Source organism: Nansenia antarctica (genome assembly GCF_963989245.1).
Source record: "Nansenia antarctica genome assembly, chromosome: 1".
NCBI lineage: Eukaryota > Metazoa > Chordata > Actinopteri > Argentiniformes > Microstomatidae > Nansenia > Nansenia antarctica.
The window spans coordinates 60,133,165-60,145,275 of record NC_137674.1 but is presented as its reverse complement, the minus strand read 5'-3'; the positions used below and the strand labels follow the sequence as shown (position 1 = coordinate 60,145,275).

At 42.1% G+C, this 12,111-nt stretch overlaps 2 protein-coding genes across 2 annotated transcripts; both read left to right on the top strand.

Annotated features, from left to right (window-relative positions):
- Window positions 1-768: 768 nt before the first annotated feature.
- On the top strand, window positions 769-9,737 carry scg5 (secretogranin V; the record flags this gene model as incomplete). Its single annotated transcript, XM_080524611.1, has 8 exons — window positions 769-1,034; window positions 1,630-1,712; window positions 2,105-2,212; window positions 4,787-5,014; window positions 8,178-8,327; window positions 8,788-8,900; window positions 9,238-9,291; window positions 9,615-9,737. The coding sequence occupies 8 exons, from the start codon at window positions 769-771 to the stop codon at window positions 9,735-9,737; spliced, it is 1,125 nt and encodes a 374-aa protein (XP_080380737.1).
- A 924-nt stretch (window positions 9,738-10,661) lies between these two features.
- Window positions 10,662-11,201, top strand: grem1a (gremlin 1a, DAN family BMP antagonist; the record flags this gene model as incomplete). Its single annotated transcript, XM_080524600.1, has 1 exon — window positions 10,662-11,201. One exon carries the CDS (start codon window positions 10,662-10,664, stop codon window positions 11,199-11,201), a length of 540 nt encoding a protein of 179 aa, XP_080380726.1.
- Between the last annotated feature and the right edge of the window lie 910 nt (window positions 11,202-12,111).

Below are 12,111 nucleotides of genomic sequence, written 5' to 3'. Positions count from 1 at the left end.
CACTACAGTGTGAACGCTCTCGCATACTAAAATCTACGTCATATATAGTATGAGTAGTATGCTAGTATGCCATTCCGAACACAGCCAGAGTCATGAGCGGGTACAGGTGCAGCTCATCAGCGCTGATTGCCAGCCTGCGGTAGGTTTACTACAGCTCTTTCACTGAACGCGCTCAACGTGAATGCAACGAGTCGCTTAAATTAGACTTTCAACCATTCATTAGATCCCGAACACAGTAGCATAGCGATATGAAGATGTCAGACCGTCAAGTGATTCTTGCTGTATCACAACACCTTCGTACCGTTCATGGGATCAATCTGAATAACTGTCGGAGGGGAAAAGAGGGAAGCGTAAAAGGTGGTGGTACAAAGGTGTTCGGTGTGCCGCTGGAGAGTCTGCAGCAGCGCTACATTGAAGAGTATGGGCTGGTACCCTGGTAAGAACATTACCTTTAAATGTGAACAAGATTCATGACATTCAGGCAAAACAACTCATAAACAACAAACCTATATTACTCATGTCAATTCGAATGTAAATTCATGTTTTAATTTAGCTTTTTGGCGGATGCTTGTTCACACTTGTTGGAACATGTTGACACTGTGGGCCTCTTCAGGAAATCTGGCTCACTTGTTCGTCTGAGGACCCTCAGGGTAAGTGTGTCACTGTAGGCTGGTTATGAGTATGCATGTGTTATTGTTGCAAGGATTTCAAGTCAACCTCAAACTGTTATGTCAATTGATAATATTGATAATATGTTCTCCTGGATTCATGTGGAAGGCCCAGCTGGATCATGGGGAGGCCTGTTTGCCCACGGCCCTCCCCTGTGACGTCGCCAACCTCCTGAAGCAGTTCTGCCGGGAGCTTCCAGAGCCCCTCTTCCCTTTCCACTTCCACATAGCCTTGATAAAGGCCCAGTTGAAGCCTACACAGCAGGAGAGGACCTCAGCCTCCCAGCTGCTGTCATGCCTCCTGCCTGACAGAAACTCGTCCTTCCTGCGCTACTTCTTCAACTTCCTGACTAAGGTTTCCGAGAGGTCTGTGTTGGGTCATGTTGTAGCCGTTGAGGGGGAATAGAGGGCGAATGGAGGAGAGAGAGAGAGAGAGAGATTCTCTGACCTGGTTTGTGTTGAATACTGTCAGATGATGCTGATTATGCATTAAACCAACAATATTTCTATTCGAGAGTGCTGGTCGTATAATGTATGTATTGGGTCAACCCTGGGCTATACAACAGCCATAGACACTTTAATCAAAACTGAACTTTATTTAGAGTCAAGCAAGTCTTTTCCTTATTTTTATATCAAACGATATAAAAATAAGCTAAAGACCCACCTGTTTTGTGTTGTCTACATGTCATAGGCTGTTCTTTGTGCTGTTGTAATTTATGTGTTTTTTTAAATTGAAATAGTTGTTTTTAAATTTGTTTAACATTTTTGTTTTTACCTATTATATTTGTGGTGCGAAATTGTGTGTTTTTAAAATTGAAATAGCTGTTTTTATATAGTCTAAAATGTGTTGTTTTTTACTTATTGTACTTGTAAAGCACTTTGATGGAAAGTGCTATATAAATAAAGTTATTATTATTATTATTATGTAATTGTCATCTCCTCTTGTCTGTACTCTTCCTAGGTGTGCTGATAATCTGATGAGCAGTCATAACCTGGCTGTGATGTTTGCCCCAAGCCTACTCCGCCCTTCTACCAGTGCAGAGGGTGTGGATGGATGTCTGAAATTGAAAGCAGATGTGGTGCATACCTTCATAGATAATGGCCATTTATTTGGTATGTATGTCCCCCCTCCCAGGATTTATTCTCTGCCTTTTTTCACATAATCAGTTTGCTCTAAGAGGGGATGTATTTACAAACGCATGATTAGATGAACATGGTGATCTCACAGGAAGAGAAGATAGAAGATGTTTATTTGTCATTCTGGTTATACAAGTACAAGTGTGTGATACTGGGGGTGGGGGGGGGCTCCATTTAAGGTGCATAAGAGCATTAGCCCAAGTGTTGCAGCTTCTCTCTGATGGGTAAGCAGCCTGGGGAATGATTATAGTCGTAGTAGTAGAATGATGATGATGACAGAATTCCCCCTCTGTCTGTAGATGTGGTCCCGGAGGTCATACTGGAGAGCATCCCAGTCTTGCAGGACTCCTGTCTGTTGAAGGAGGAGATGCCTGGCAAGAGGAGCAGAGGGGGGTGCAGTCTAAGAGGTACTATCTACTGTATGATAATTCAAAATGATCCGTTTGGCACTAACTCGTTGCACTACCTGTATTTACCACATTTGAATTAGCCTTTTGGAAATTCTCTCCGCTTCTTATTCAATAAAAAACACAACACTCAATGCTCAAGATTTAGATTTGTTTTCCTGATTCATAACTGCAGGGTTGTCATCAGCCCCACCTGTACCTTTGACTCCAGTGACGTCCAGGGGGAGGCATCCCTCTGGCCTGGGTAAGACATGCACCCCCAAGAGGCGACCTTCTCTCCGAAAGAGCCTTGGTATGGAGGCCTTCCCAGACATTCTGCTTTTCAGAAGTGAAAACTCTTACACAGGTAGGCTCCAGGGCACAATGGTAGCCTATGAATGATTAGACATTGGAATAATTCATTCGAATTTGGGCTGTCAGATTGTGTATAATGAAAATGAGGACGCACCAGTGGCCTTTTGTATTAAAATATATGATGTCCTGTAGGCTACTAGCCTACTAGATATAATACCTTTATGAAACCACTCTCTAGAGAAGGTGATCCATGCCTTCATAACAACCCGGCTGGATTACTGCAACTCCCTGTATGTTGGCATCGACCACTCTCTGCTCCGCCGACTGTAGCTAGTGCAAAATGCAGCTGCTCGACTCCTCACCGGCACCAAAAAGCGTGACCACATTACACCAATCCTGGCCTCACTCCCCAGGCTCCCCGTCTGCTTCCGCATTGATTTTAAACTACTTCTGATTGTTTTTAAATCACTAAACGGGAAGGCACCTCCATACCTAGCCGATCTCCTGTGCCACCATACCCCATCCAGAGCCCTAAGGTCAGCTGACCAGCTGCTGCTGGAGGTCCCTAGGACCAGGCTCAAATTCAGAGGGGATGGAGCCTTCACAAAGACAGCCCCTAGGCTTGTTTTCTTCTTACCAGTGTTTTATCTGTTAAGCACTTTGGTCGGCTGTTTGTCGTTGTAAATGTGCTATATAAATAAACCTGACTTGACTTGACTCTACCAGTAGATCAACCAGACTCCAGTCCCTCAGCTGTCTTGGACAGCGCTGTGAGAAGAGAGAGCGGGAGAATACAAAGGTAACAATTGCTAGCCCCAACATTTCCTCCACTATCTGCAGTATTGGGGCTTATTCCCAGTGAGAAATACAGACAAAATTCACTGATGCCTGTGAGAGTTAAAACAATGGACTTGGGCTACATTTACCAAGCAGTTCTGTGTGTAACTGTGATTCTTTGCAGCCGTGTTGAAGCCTAACTGTAAGCCAAGAGGTGATGTTATTGATTCATGCCATGTTAACAGCTTGTATTCCTTTTCTATACTCTCAGAACCTCAACAGAATCAGGGAACATTGGTTGCTTCTCGTCTAAGTTCCAGGAATCTGTGCTTACTGGTCTGGGAAAGCTGAGCCTCACACCATGGAGAAGACGCAGTATTTTATAGTCTTATCTATTCTTCAGATGCACAGACCAATGTTGTATCAAACTAACATTTTTTATTTTATTTTATTTTTTTACGATGGCAAATGGGCATATGTAAAATGATACTGTAAAGACATGTTTATTCATGTAATATTTTACAACAATTGTATTTAATTTATTGTCCTATACATTTTAAATCCCTGTGCATAATGACAGTGCCCTACATTGTGTATTGTCTGACGAATGTAATTTTACAATGTCAATAAATATTTTAGATTTTTTTCTTCCAGCTGTGCAATTTGAGTGTAGACTTACACTGTAGACACATTGTCGCATGCCCAATTTGTAGAACATTGCATAGTAACGTTACAACGAACGAATGTGTGTCAACCTGAGACGCTCGATTAACGCCTTTGTCTATCGACCAATAAGAAAATCGGAGATGCGAATGATTTTCTGTGTCCTGGCAACAGCGTTAATGAACGGCGTAGCGAGGATCAGCAGCATCCTCACATTACGAACTCTTCCTCCCTGCATCCAGGTAAATTGGTAAGGAAAAATATCCGTTCTTATGCCCTTGTCGGCCTAAACATTATTTTTGTTTTTGATTGGGAACGTGCACCTGTCGTTGACATTTAATGTGATTTTAGAATGAGTCGTTTCATATTGATTTATCTGGATCTCATGATGCCAGTGGCCCGAGTAGTGTTTTTCTCTGACGTAAATGAATGGCGCACATAGCCTATATATTTTTGTTTTTACATAGCAAAGACGCTTAATCCCCGATCGTATGCCAACGTCTACATATTTTGTATGTAGGCATCTTCACGCCTCTCATAACTGCATTCTGGCATATGTTTTATGTATGTTTGACCACATTGTAACCTATAGCCTACCCGTTTATTTTGATTCTGACATCAATGATGCGATGTGAATGTCTTGGATTGCATTTAATGTGTTGCTAAGCTGTATGCTATTAAGACCTAATGTTAATTATTGGTCCATTACATGTGGAAGTTGTTCGTCCTCGGATCTTTCCATTATTACATTAATCTTCTTCCATAGGCTACTTTGCGGCATAGAAGCCAATATGGTCTTTATTTACACTGCTACTATTGGTTTATAGAGGCCGACGTGAGTGATGGGTTCGGCAGCCAGGTTGACGCGGACAGCGGTCCTACTGAGCGTTCTGGTATGTATGACGGGCTTGGTGTGGGGCCGCAGCCCGCGCACGGCAGACCAGCTGTCCGAGGCCGACATCCAGCGACTCCTTCACGGCGTTATGGAGCAGCTTGGCATCGCTCGGCCCAGGGTCGAGTACCCCGCACACCAAGCCACCAACATCGTCGGTCCCCAGAGCATCCAGGGTAGGATATTGGTCAGAGTTGTCTCCGTATGTATAACTGTAGCTGGCTTGACAATATTTGAAGCTTGTTCTGTGCATATGGTAAACGTACAAGAAGGTTTGTGCTCTCGAACAAACAAAAAGGTTACAGCTGGATTGTATCAAACTGACCGCAAAAAAACAACAAATTACAGGCCTGTATGAAATTATCTCGGACCACCTGCATTGTCTGAATAATATCTGGGAGATCTCATTCTTTGGCCCAGGGAGCTGTCTAGGAAAAAGTAAAATCTCGTTTTACCATTCCACTGCCTCAGAAATTGGTTAACATATTGGATTCCAATAACAGGCTGGTTTGATTTGATGGACAGCTCAACATGTGATTTTATATCTTGATGTTTGCCAAAAAGCATTTTCTGTGGGATAAAACATTTCCTCTCTTTTTAAGATTTGTGTTATCAAGCCAACAGTGTTATTTTCCAGCACCACTGGTGATTAAATACATTTGTACCCTATTTTATATTCTGCTTTGGAAACATTCTGGAATAACACCAATATGATTTAGGTCTAAATATGTTTGAGATATTGATATCACTCCCTCCCTTACCAATATAGGGCCAGTTTCACAGACAAGGCTTAAGCCTAATCCTGGACTAAAAAGCATCTTCAATGGAGATTTTACATTGAAAGTGTGATTTAGTCCAGGACTAGGCTTAAGCCTTGTCTGTGAAACCGGCCCCTTGTGTTTTAATTAGGGGTAATATAAACACTGGGTAATATACACATAACAGGGGCTGACCCAAACAATACTCTGCTTGCTCAGGATATATTTCATATATTCACGTAACCAGGCCAGAAAAGTACAGCTCAGCTTACTTATGGCGCTTTTCCACTACCGTATTGTGTGAGCCTGGTCTGTTTTGCTTTCTCCACTGCCAACCGAGCCGTACCGGGCCTAAGTACCCATGCTGGTTTTAGCTACCCTTCCTGACTAGGAGCGAAAGGTACTATCCGTGCCATTGGTCAATGGAAATCGTCACAAAATAGTCATCCCGTGTTCGTAGAGTTCACTGCTAACCGCCATTTTTAAATACCACAACAAATTTCGCTCTCGGAAAATGTAATTGAGTTTTTCTGTAATTACTTATTAATAAAGATTAGAAAAGTTATGATAACCATGTTATTATCTTCAGTGTTTCCTCCAGTATTTTTCACATTAGTGGCGGGGTGGTCCAAACTACTTTAAAAAAAATAATTAGCGGTTAAGCCATTAAAGCCGAGCAGGTGATCAAATACCAAGATATCCTGAGGCTACAGCTGCAGCAGAACATTACAGTATAATATGCATGTGACTGACAGATACGCCCAAGAGACTGACACACACACACACAGAGAAAGATCAGCTCATCGAATATGAAGTACATGAGTACACATGGAACCGGGAATGCGCATACAGCACTGAACAACATCTATAGAATATAAACCTGTGACTGACAGTCACATATATACATATATATACACACACACACACACTGAAAGATCAGCAGCTCATCAATACGAAGTAGGCCTACATGAGAGTACACGCACAAAACCGGCTAACGTTACTCATTAACTGTTTAGACAAGTAAAATCACAGTGTGGCAGTCAGATGGAGCATTCGGTAAACAACCAACAGCAAGGTAATGCATCAGCTGAGTTAAAGAAAACCAACTCTTACCTTTGATGACACCGACATGAGCCCTGTTTAGGGTTAGGGTTGGGTACCTCCGCCGTTCTGTTCGTGATGATTTTAGAGGCAATAGATTATTTTTGCCCCGCGCATTTTGCCCTGTAATTAGAGCATGCGACCACAGCTCCCTTGTCTCTTATTGTCCAAATGTTCCAGGAATTTTAGCTGCATGTTTTTCCAGCAATGTAAATTCGACTCCCCTTCTTTCCCCCTGCCAATACTGTGTTGTTTATGACATTTACCAACGTTTATGCTATCAATAGTTCGAAGCTAGCGAGGCTGCTCGGTTAGCCCATTAGCGGGAACATTATTTGTTTCACAAAATAGCCTGATTTAGTTGACCATGAACATCAGAGACTACATTACGAATGTTCATTTAAAATACTTGTATACTGAGCACTGGTACCGGTCATAACCTCTCTGCCTTTCTCGTTGCGCAGCGTGAATCAAAGACTGAATCAATTAGTGGCGGAGAAAATGTGTTTGTGGCGGCCCGCCACAAATCATTGCATATAGAGGAAACACTGATCTTAGTTTAATGTCATTTCAATGCATCATAGAACTTTTCTTTACAACAAGCATAACAGAAAAATCGCTATTATGGTGCTGTGCCTATGCTAGACCGTTCCACAGTACAGCGAGCTTCATCATCTCCCTTCTAAAACTGCCATCCCGCCTTTCCATCCCTTATGTCATTTTATCAATGAACGTGATATTACTGCTGTTTCAACATTTAGTTTTGCCGTATCGTTTTTGGAGTAGTGTGGTCGGCGATTGGGTGCGTTTTTCGATAACGATGATGCGGACACCGACACATGTATTGTGGTTTACTTAATACTGTTCAGCTGCACTTGAGGTTACATTCAATGCATGACTTGTGCTATATAGGCTAAATAAAATTATGAAAGAGGCAAGTAACAGGCATGTAACATCCATATGCTGTATAAATAAAGACTACCAGCAAGACACCGGAGCACTCATATCTGCGCCTTTGTCACAGGGTACCAGTGTGTCCTCTGCAACAAACGCAGAGATTGTATGAGCGCCCCGGCGTCAGTCCAATGGAAGCGTCAAGCACAGCCTTTCCGTAGAAATACATCCCTCCCTGTCTAACATTATATATCTAATGTTACATGTTTTAAGGCTGATCTGTGCATGATAGTGCTGCATTTTGACATCATTCTTATTGCATTTCCCCCTGTTGAGCTGTATAGCGACACTTATTAAAAGTGAAGTGCTCTTATGACACTTAACTCCTCCTACTGTCCCGGCTCGCTCCAGGTCTGTTGCGTATAATGGAGAAGCGTTTCTGAAAGTACAGTACGGGTATGCGTGCCGTACCGTTCCATACCGGTCTGGTCAATGGAAAAGCGCCATTAGGCAGGCTGTGCTCTGTAGTGTGATTAGGCTGTTTGTCTCCCTCTCTTTGGCACTGTGACTCATATTTGTCCACTAGGTGGAGCACATGAGGGGCTGCAGCACCTTGGTCCCTATGGTAACATTCCCAACATCGTGGCGGAGCTGACAGGAGACAACATCCCTAAAGACTTCAGTGAGGACCATGGCTACCCTGACCCACCCAATCCATGTCCACTAGGAAAGACGGGTACAAACATGCATGTCACAAATATCTTATCACAATATGTGACAAGGATTCATTTGGTTAAAGGGAAAGTCACATTTTAGTTTGTGTAGTGTATATTTTGAAACATAGGCCTTTCCATGCTTGGTGAACAAAAGGGTTTTGTGTCTCATTACTTTGACCTTGTACAGTGTGTATAACAAGCTCGCTAGACCGATCACTGATTTTGGGGTAGTGGTGATAGTGAGTTGGACTGGTGATCAGAAGGTCATTAGTTCAAATTCCACCTGGGAACACCACTACTTGAGAAAGGCACTTAGCCTAAGTTACTCCAGGGAGCATGTCCCTGTAATCTCTAAATGTAAGTTGCTTTGGATAAACGTGTCTGCTAAATGGTTAAATTGAAATATTCATTTATTACTATCATTTTTATTCATATTTTGTTGTGTGGTTAATTCTCTTGTCTCTGTGTGTTGTGTTGTAGTTGCCGATGGTTGTTTGGAGAATGCCCCAGACACAGCAGAGTTCAGCAGAGAGTTCCAAAAGCATCAGCACCTATTTGACCCCGAGCATGACTACCCTGCGCTGGCAAAGTGGGTGAGTGCAAATGGAAAAAAGTACAGGCCAGGCTACCGCTACTGGCTCGCAGTCCAAGCTTGCTCAAGGCAGGAGCCAACAGCAGCAGTGATGGTGCTGGCAACAAGACTTCGACTACTTAAACTTTTACACATCTATAGGATTGTCTTTGTTTTCCCTTCTTTTTAACCAAGCCACTTGGTAGGTCTCATGACAGACAGATCAACTCTGACAGGGTGTCTTTATCTCCCTGAAAAAAAAGGCATTCAACCAATTTGTTGACATAAATTGCCATGGCTTTTAAAACCATAGAAATTGCATTCTTTGTCCCAATGTAATTATTATGATTCTTTCTCAGAACAAGGAACTGTTGTACCAAAAACTGAAGGGGGGACCGAAAAGAAGAAAAAGGGTAAGTTTCTTTGTTGTCTTTTTTCTTCTGAGAGACAAAACAGTTTTTGCTTTGGTAGGATTGTCTCTTTGAAACCACAGGACCACCATGGGATTTCCCCATGAAGAATCTATTGCACTTTTAAACACATTTCTCTGGATGAAGTCATGTGTTGACCAATGACCATCTGAGTTCCTTACAACATTATCCCTCTTTTTTATACATTAATGAAAAAAGGTTTCCCTTTAATGTTGCCGTAAGTAATTTGTTATTAATATTCACAGCAGACATTGTGTGTATACTGTGCTTGCCCTAAACACCCGTCTCTCTCTCTCTGTCTCCAGAGTGTCAACCCTTACCTGATGGGCCAGAGGCTGGACAACGTAGTCGCTAAGAAGTCAGTCCCCCATTACCCAGAGGAGGAAGAGGAACCCACTACCACCAGCAGCAGCAAAATCACAACCTGAACAGAAGTGCTGCCCACAGTATTCACATCACATTTCAAACTGAAGTTTTTTGAAGAAAACAAACTAGCCTACTATCACAATACATTGTATGCTTTGAGATAATTATCTAAACATGTTATTTCTTTGTCTTGGCACAAATATCAAATGGCTGACCTGGGTTAATACAATAAACAAGTATATCATATGTTCAAGTATAGCCGATGTGGGTTAGAGTTAATCATCATTGGTCTGTGGAAACTTTCAAATATATTGTTGCTTTCAAGGTGTTGCTTAGGAGAGATGATGTTTGAATCTAGAGGAACTGTTACCTGTGTCATGTAATTCAGCGATCTGAATGTTCTCAACTAACCAAATCATGTTTATTTATCGTAATTAACGAATTTGCACAGTATCTAACCAATTTGCTATCATTTAGCTTTTCTCAAGCCAGTGATTATCTTTCTAACAGCCACGTTTTTGCTGCTTATGTTATGTTGTGTACACATTAAATAAAAATTATTATTATAAATTATAAATAAATAACGCTGCAATTTTCCCAGTTGTGAGGCTATCATTTATCTATCAGTCACTCGAATGAGATGATTTTAGAGGGCGTGTCCCACTTCTAAAGTTCATTTAACTGCTGGGTAGGGCAAGAAGATGGTCCGTTTGATTTCATTCATGAGGGAAGCAGAAAACGGGAATAAGCTGGCAACTCTACTCCCTTAGAGTCTTTCGAAGTCGTGTCGAGATCAGTCAGGCAACAGGTGAGTCCATAAAGCTTTAATATTACTAATTTGTCAATCAAACGTTTCAGCACATTTTTTGTCTTTTGTAATCTATTTGGTGGATGCTGCGTAAAGCTAATGCGTAAAATGCGCTTTACATTGAACTTCATAAGGATCTTGAATTTAATCATTCTACATTGTATTCCCCTACCCAAGGATGAGGAAATCTACGGTGATAGCTTCCGCTGTGATTTTGGGGCTTCTGACCTGTCCCCTGAGAAGCGAAGCGGTCCGTGGATTCCAAGGCGCCTTTCCTCACCCCTACAAATACAACCCTAACGAATCGGAGCGGTCACCGCAAGCCCCACAAACCGGGTTTATGTCCCGCGGAATGGGCCCGGTAACGACTGCTGATGAGGTGCTTGAGTCCAGTCAAGAAGCCTTACATGTCACAGAGCGTCGTTACCTGAAGCTTGATTGGTGCAAGACGCAGCCGCTGAAGCAGACGATCCATGAGGAAGGGTGCCTCAGTCGCACCATCATCAACCGCTTCTGCTACGGACAGTGCAACTCTTTTTACATCCCGCGACACATCTATCAGGAGGACGGTGCCTTTCAGTCGTGTTCCACCTGTAAGCCAAAAACCTTCACCACCGTTACGTATACTCTGATCTGCCCGGGACAGACGCCGAGTACCAGGAAGAAACGGGTCCAGCGCGTTAAACAGTGCCGCTGCACATCCATAGACTTGGAATAGAGCCATGATGGGACTAACAACTCGTATTCACGTTTTTTATGGGGAGAATTTAAGGGAATATACATTAGATGTCTACAGATATATCTAAGCGTGCGTCCAAGGAAAGTGTGAAAGCCAAGTTTGAAAGGATCTAAAGTAAAGACAAAGATTGATGAAGAATGGAAGTGTTAAAATAATGGCAACTCATAAACTGGCAGCTATGTCAACCCACCGGGCACATGGGACTGGTTTGGCAATACCGCAAACTTGTAAATGCTCAGCAGTTTCGTGCATAATTGCAAGTAAAATATGTCTGGCTCACGCATAGCCTACATGTGGAGACAAACATGTTTATGGCAAGACATTTGTTCTGTAAAGTGTAAGATGTTTGGGTATTAGGCTATAGCGAAAGCAACATTTTCTTAGTCAAGGTATATAATGTGTGCTCATAGAGCTGTCAAAGTGAAGAGATTAACCTGAATTGTGTCCACTGTGTGGAACGTGTTGGTCGTTGCTCTAACTACAGAAGCCATTGACGAGTATAATGTAATGTCAGTAATGTGGCCTCTTATACAATCTGCACTGTACATGTCACTTCATTATCATGACATTAATTACATTATTAATGTATATACTGTAAAATGGTTGGTGAATAAACTCGTATTTCTACACCTTGTTATTAAACGTCTGTTTTTGCTGTTGGGAATTTCAAGCCATCAGTCATAAAATAATGTTAGGCTAATGACTGGGTAACATCTTTTTTAATGTATGATAAAAAATATGACTTGAAGACAACCTACAATATAAAATCAAAGAAAGTATTACATGTTAAGTGGAAATCTCTGTAATATCAGAAGGGAGCACAGCTAGAATTAACTGATGTTGTAATATATTTAATAAAAATAGTTAACCAGGGTTGATCCCAAGTTAG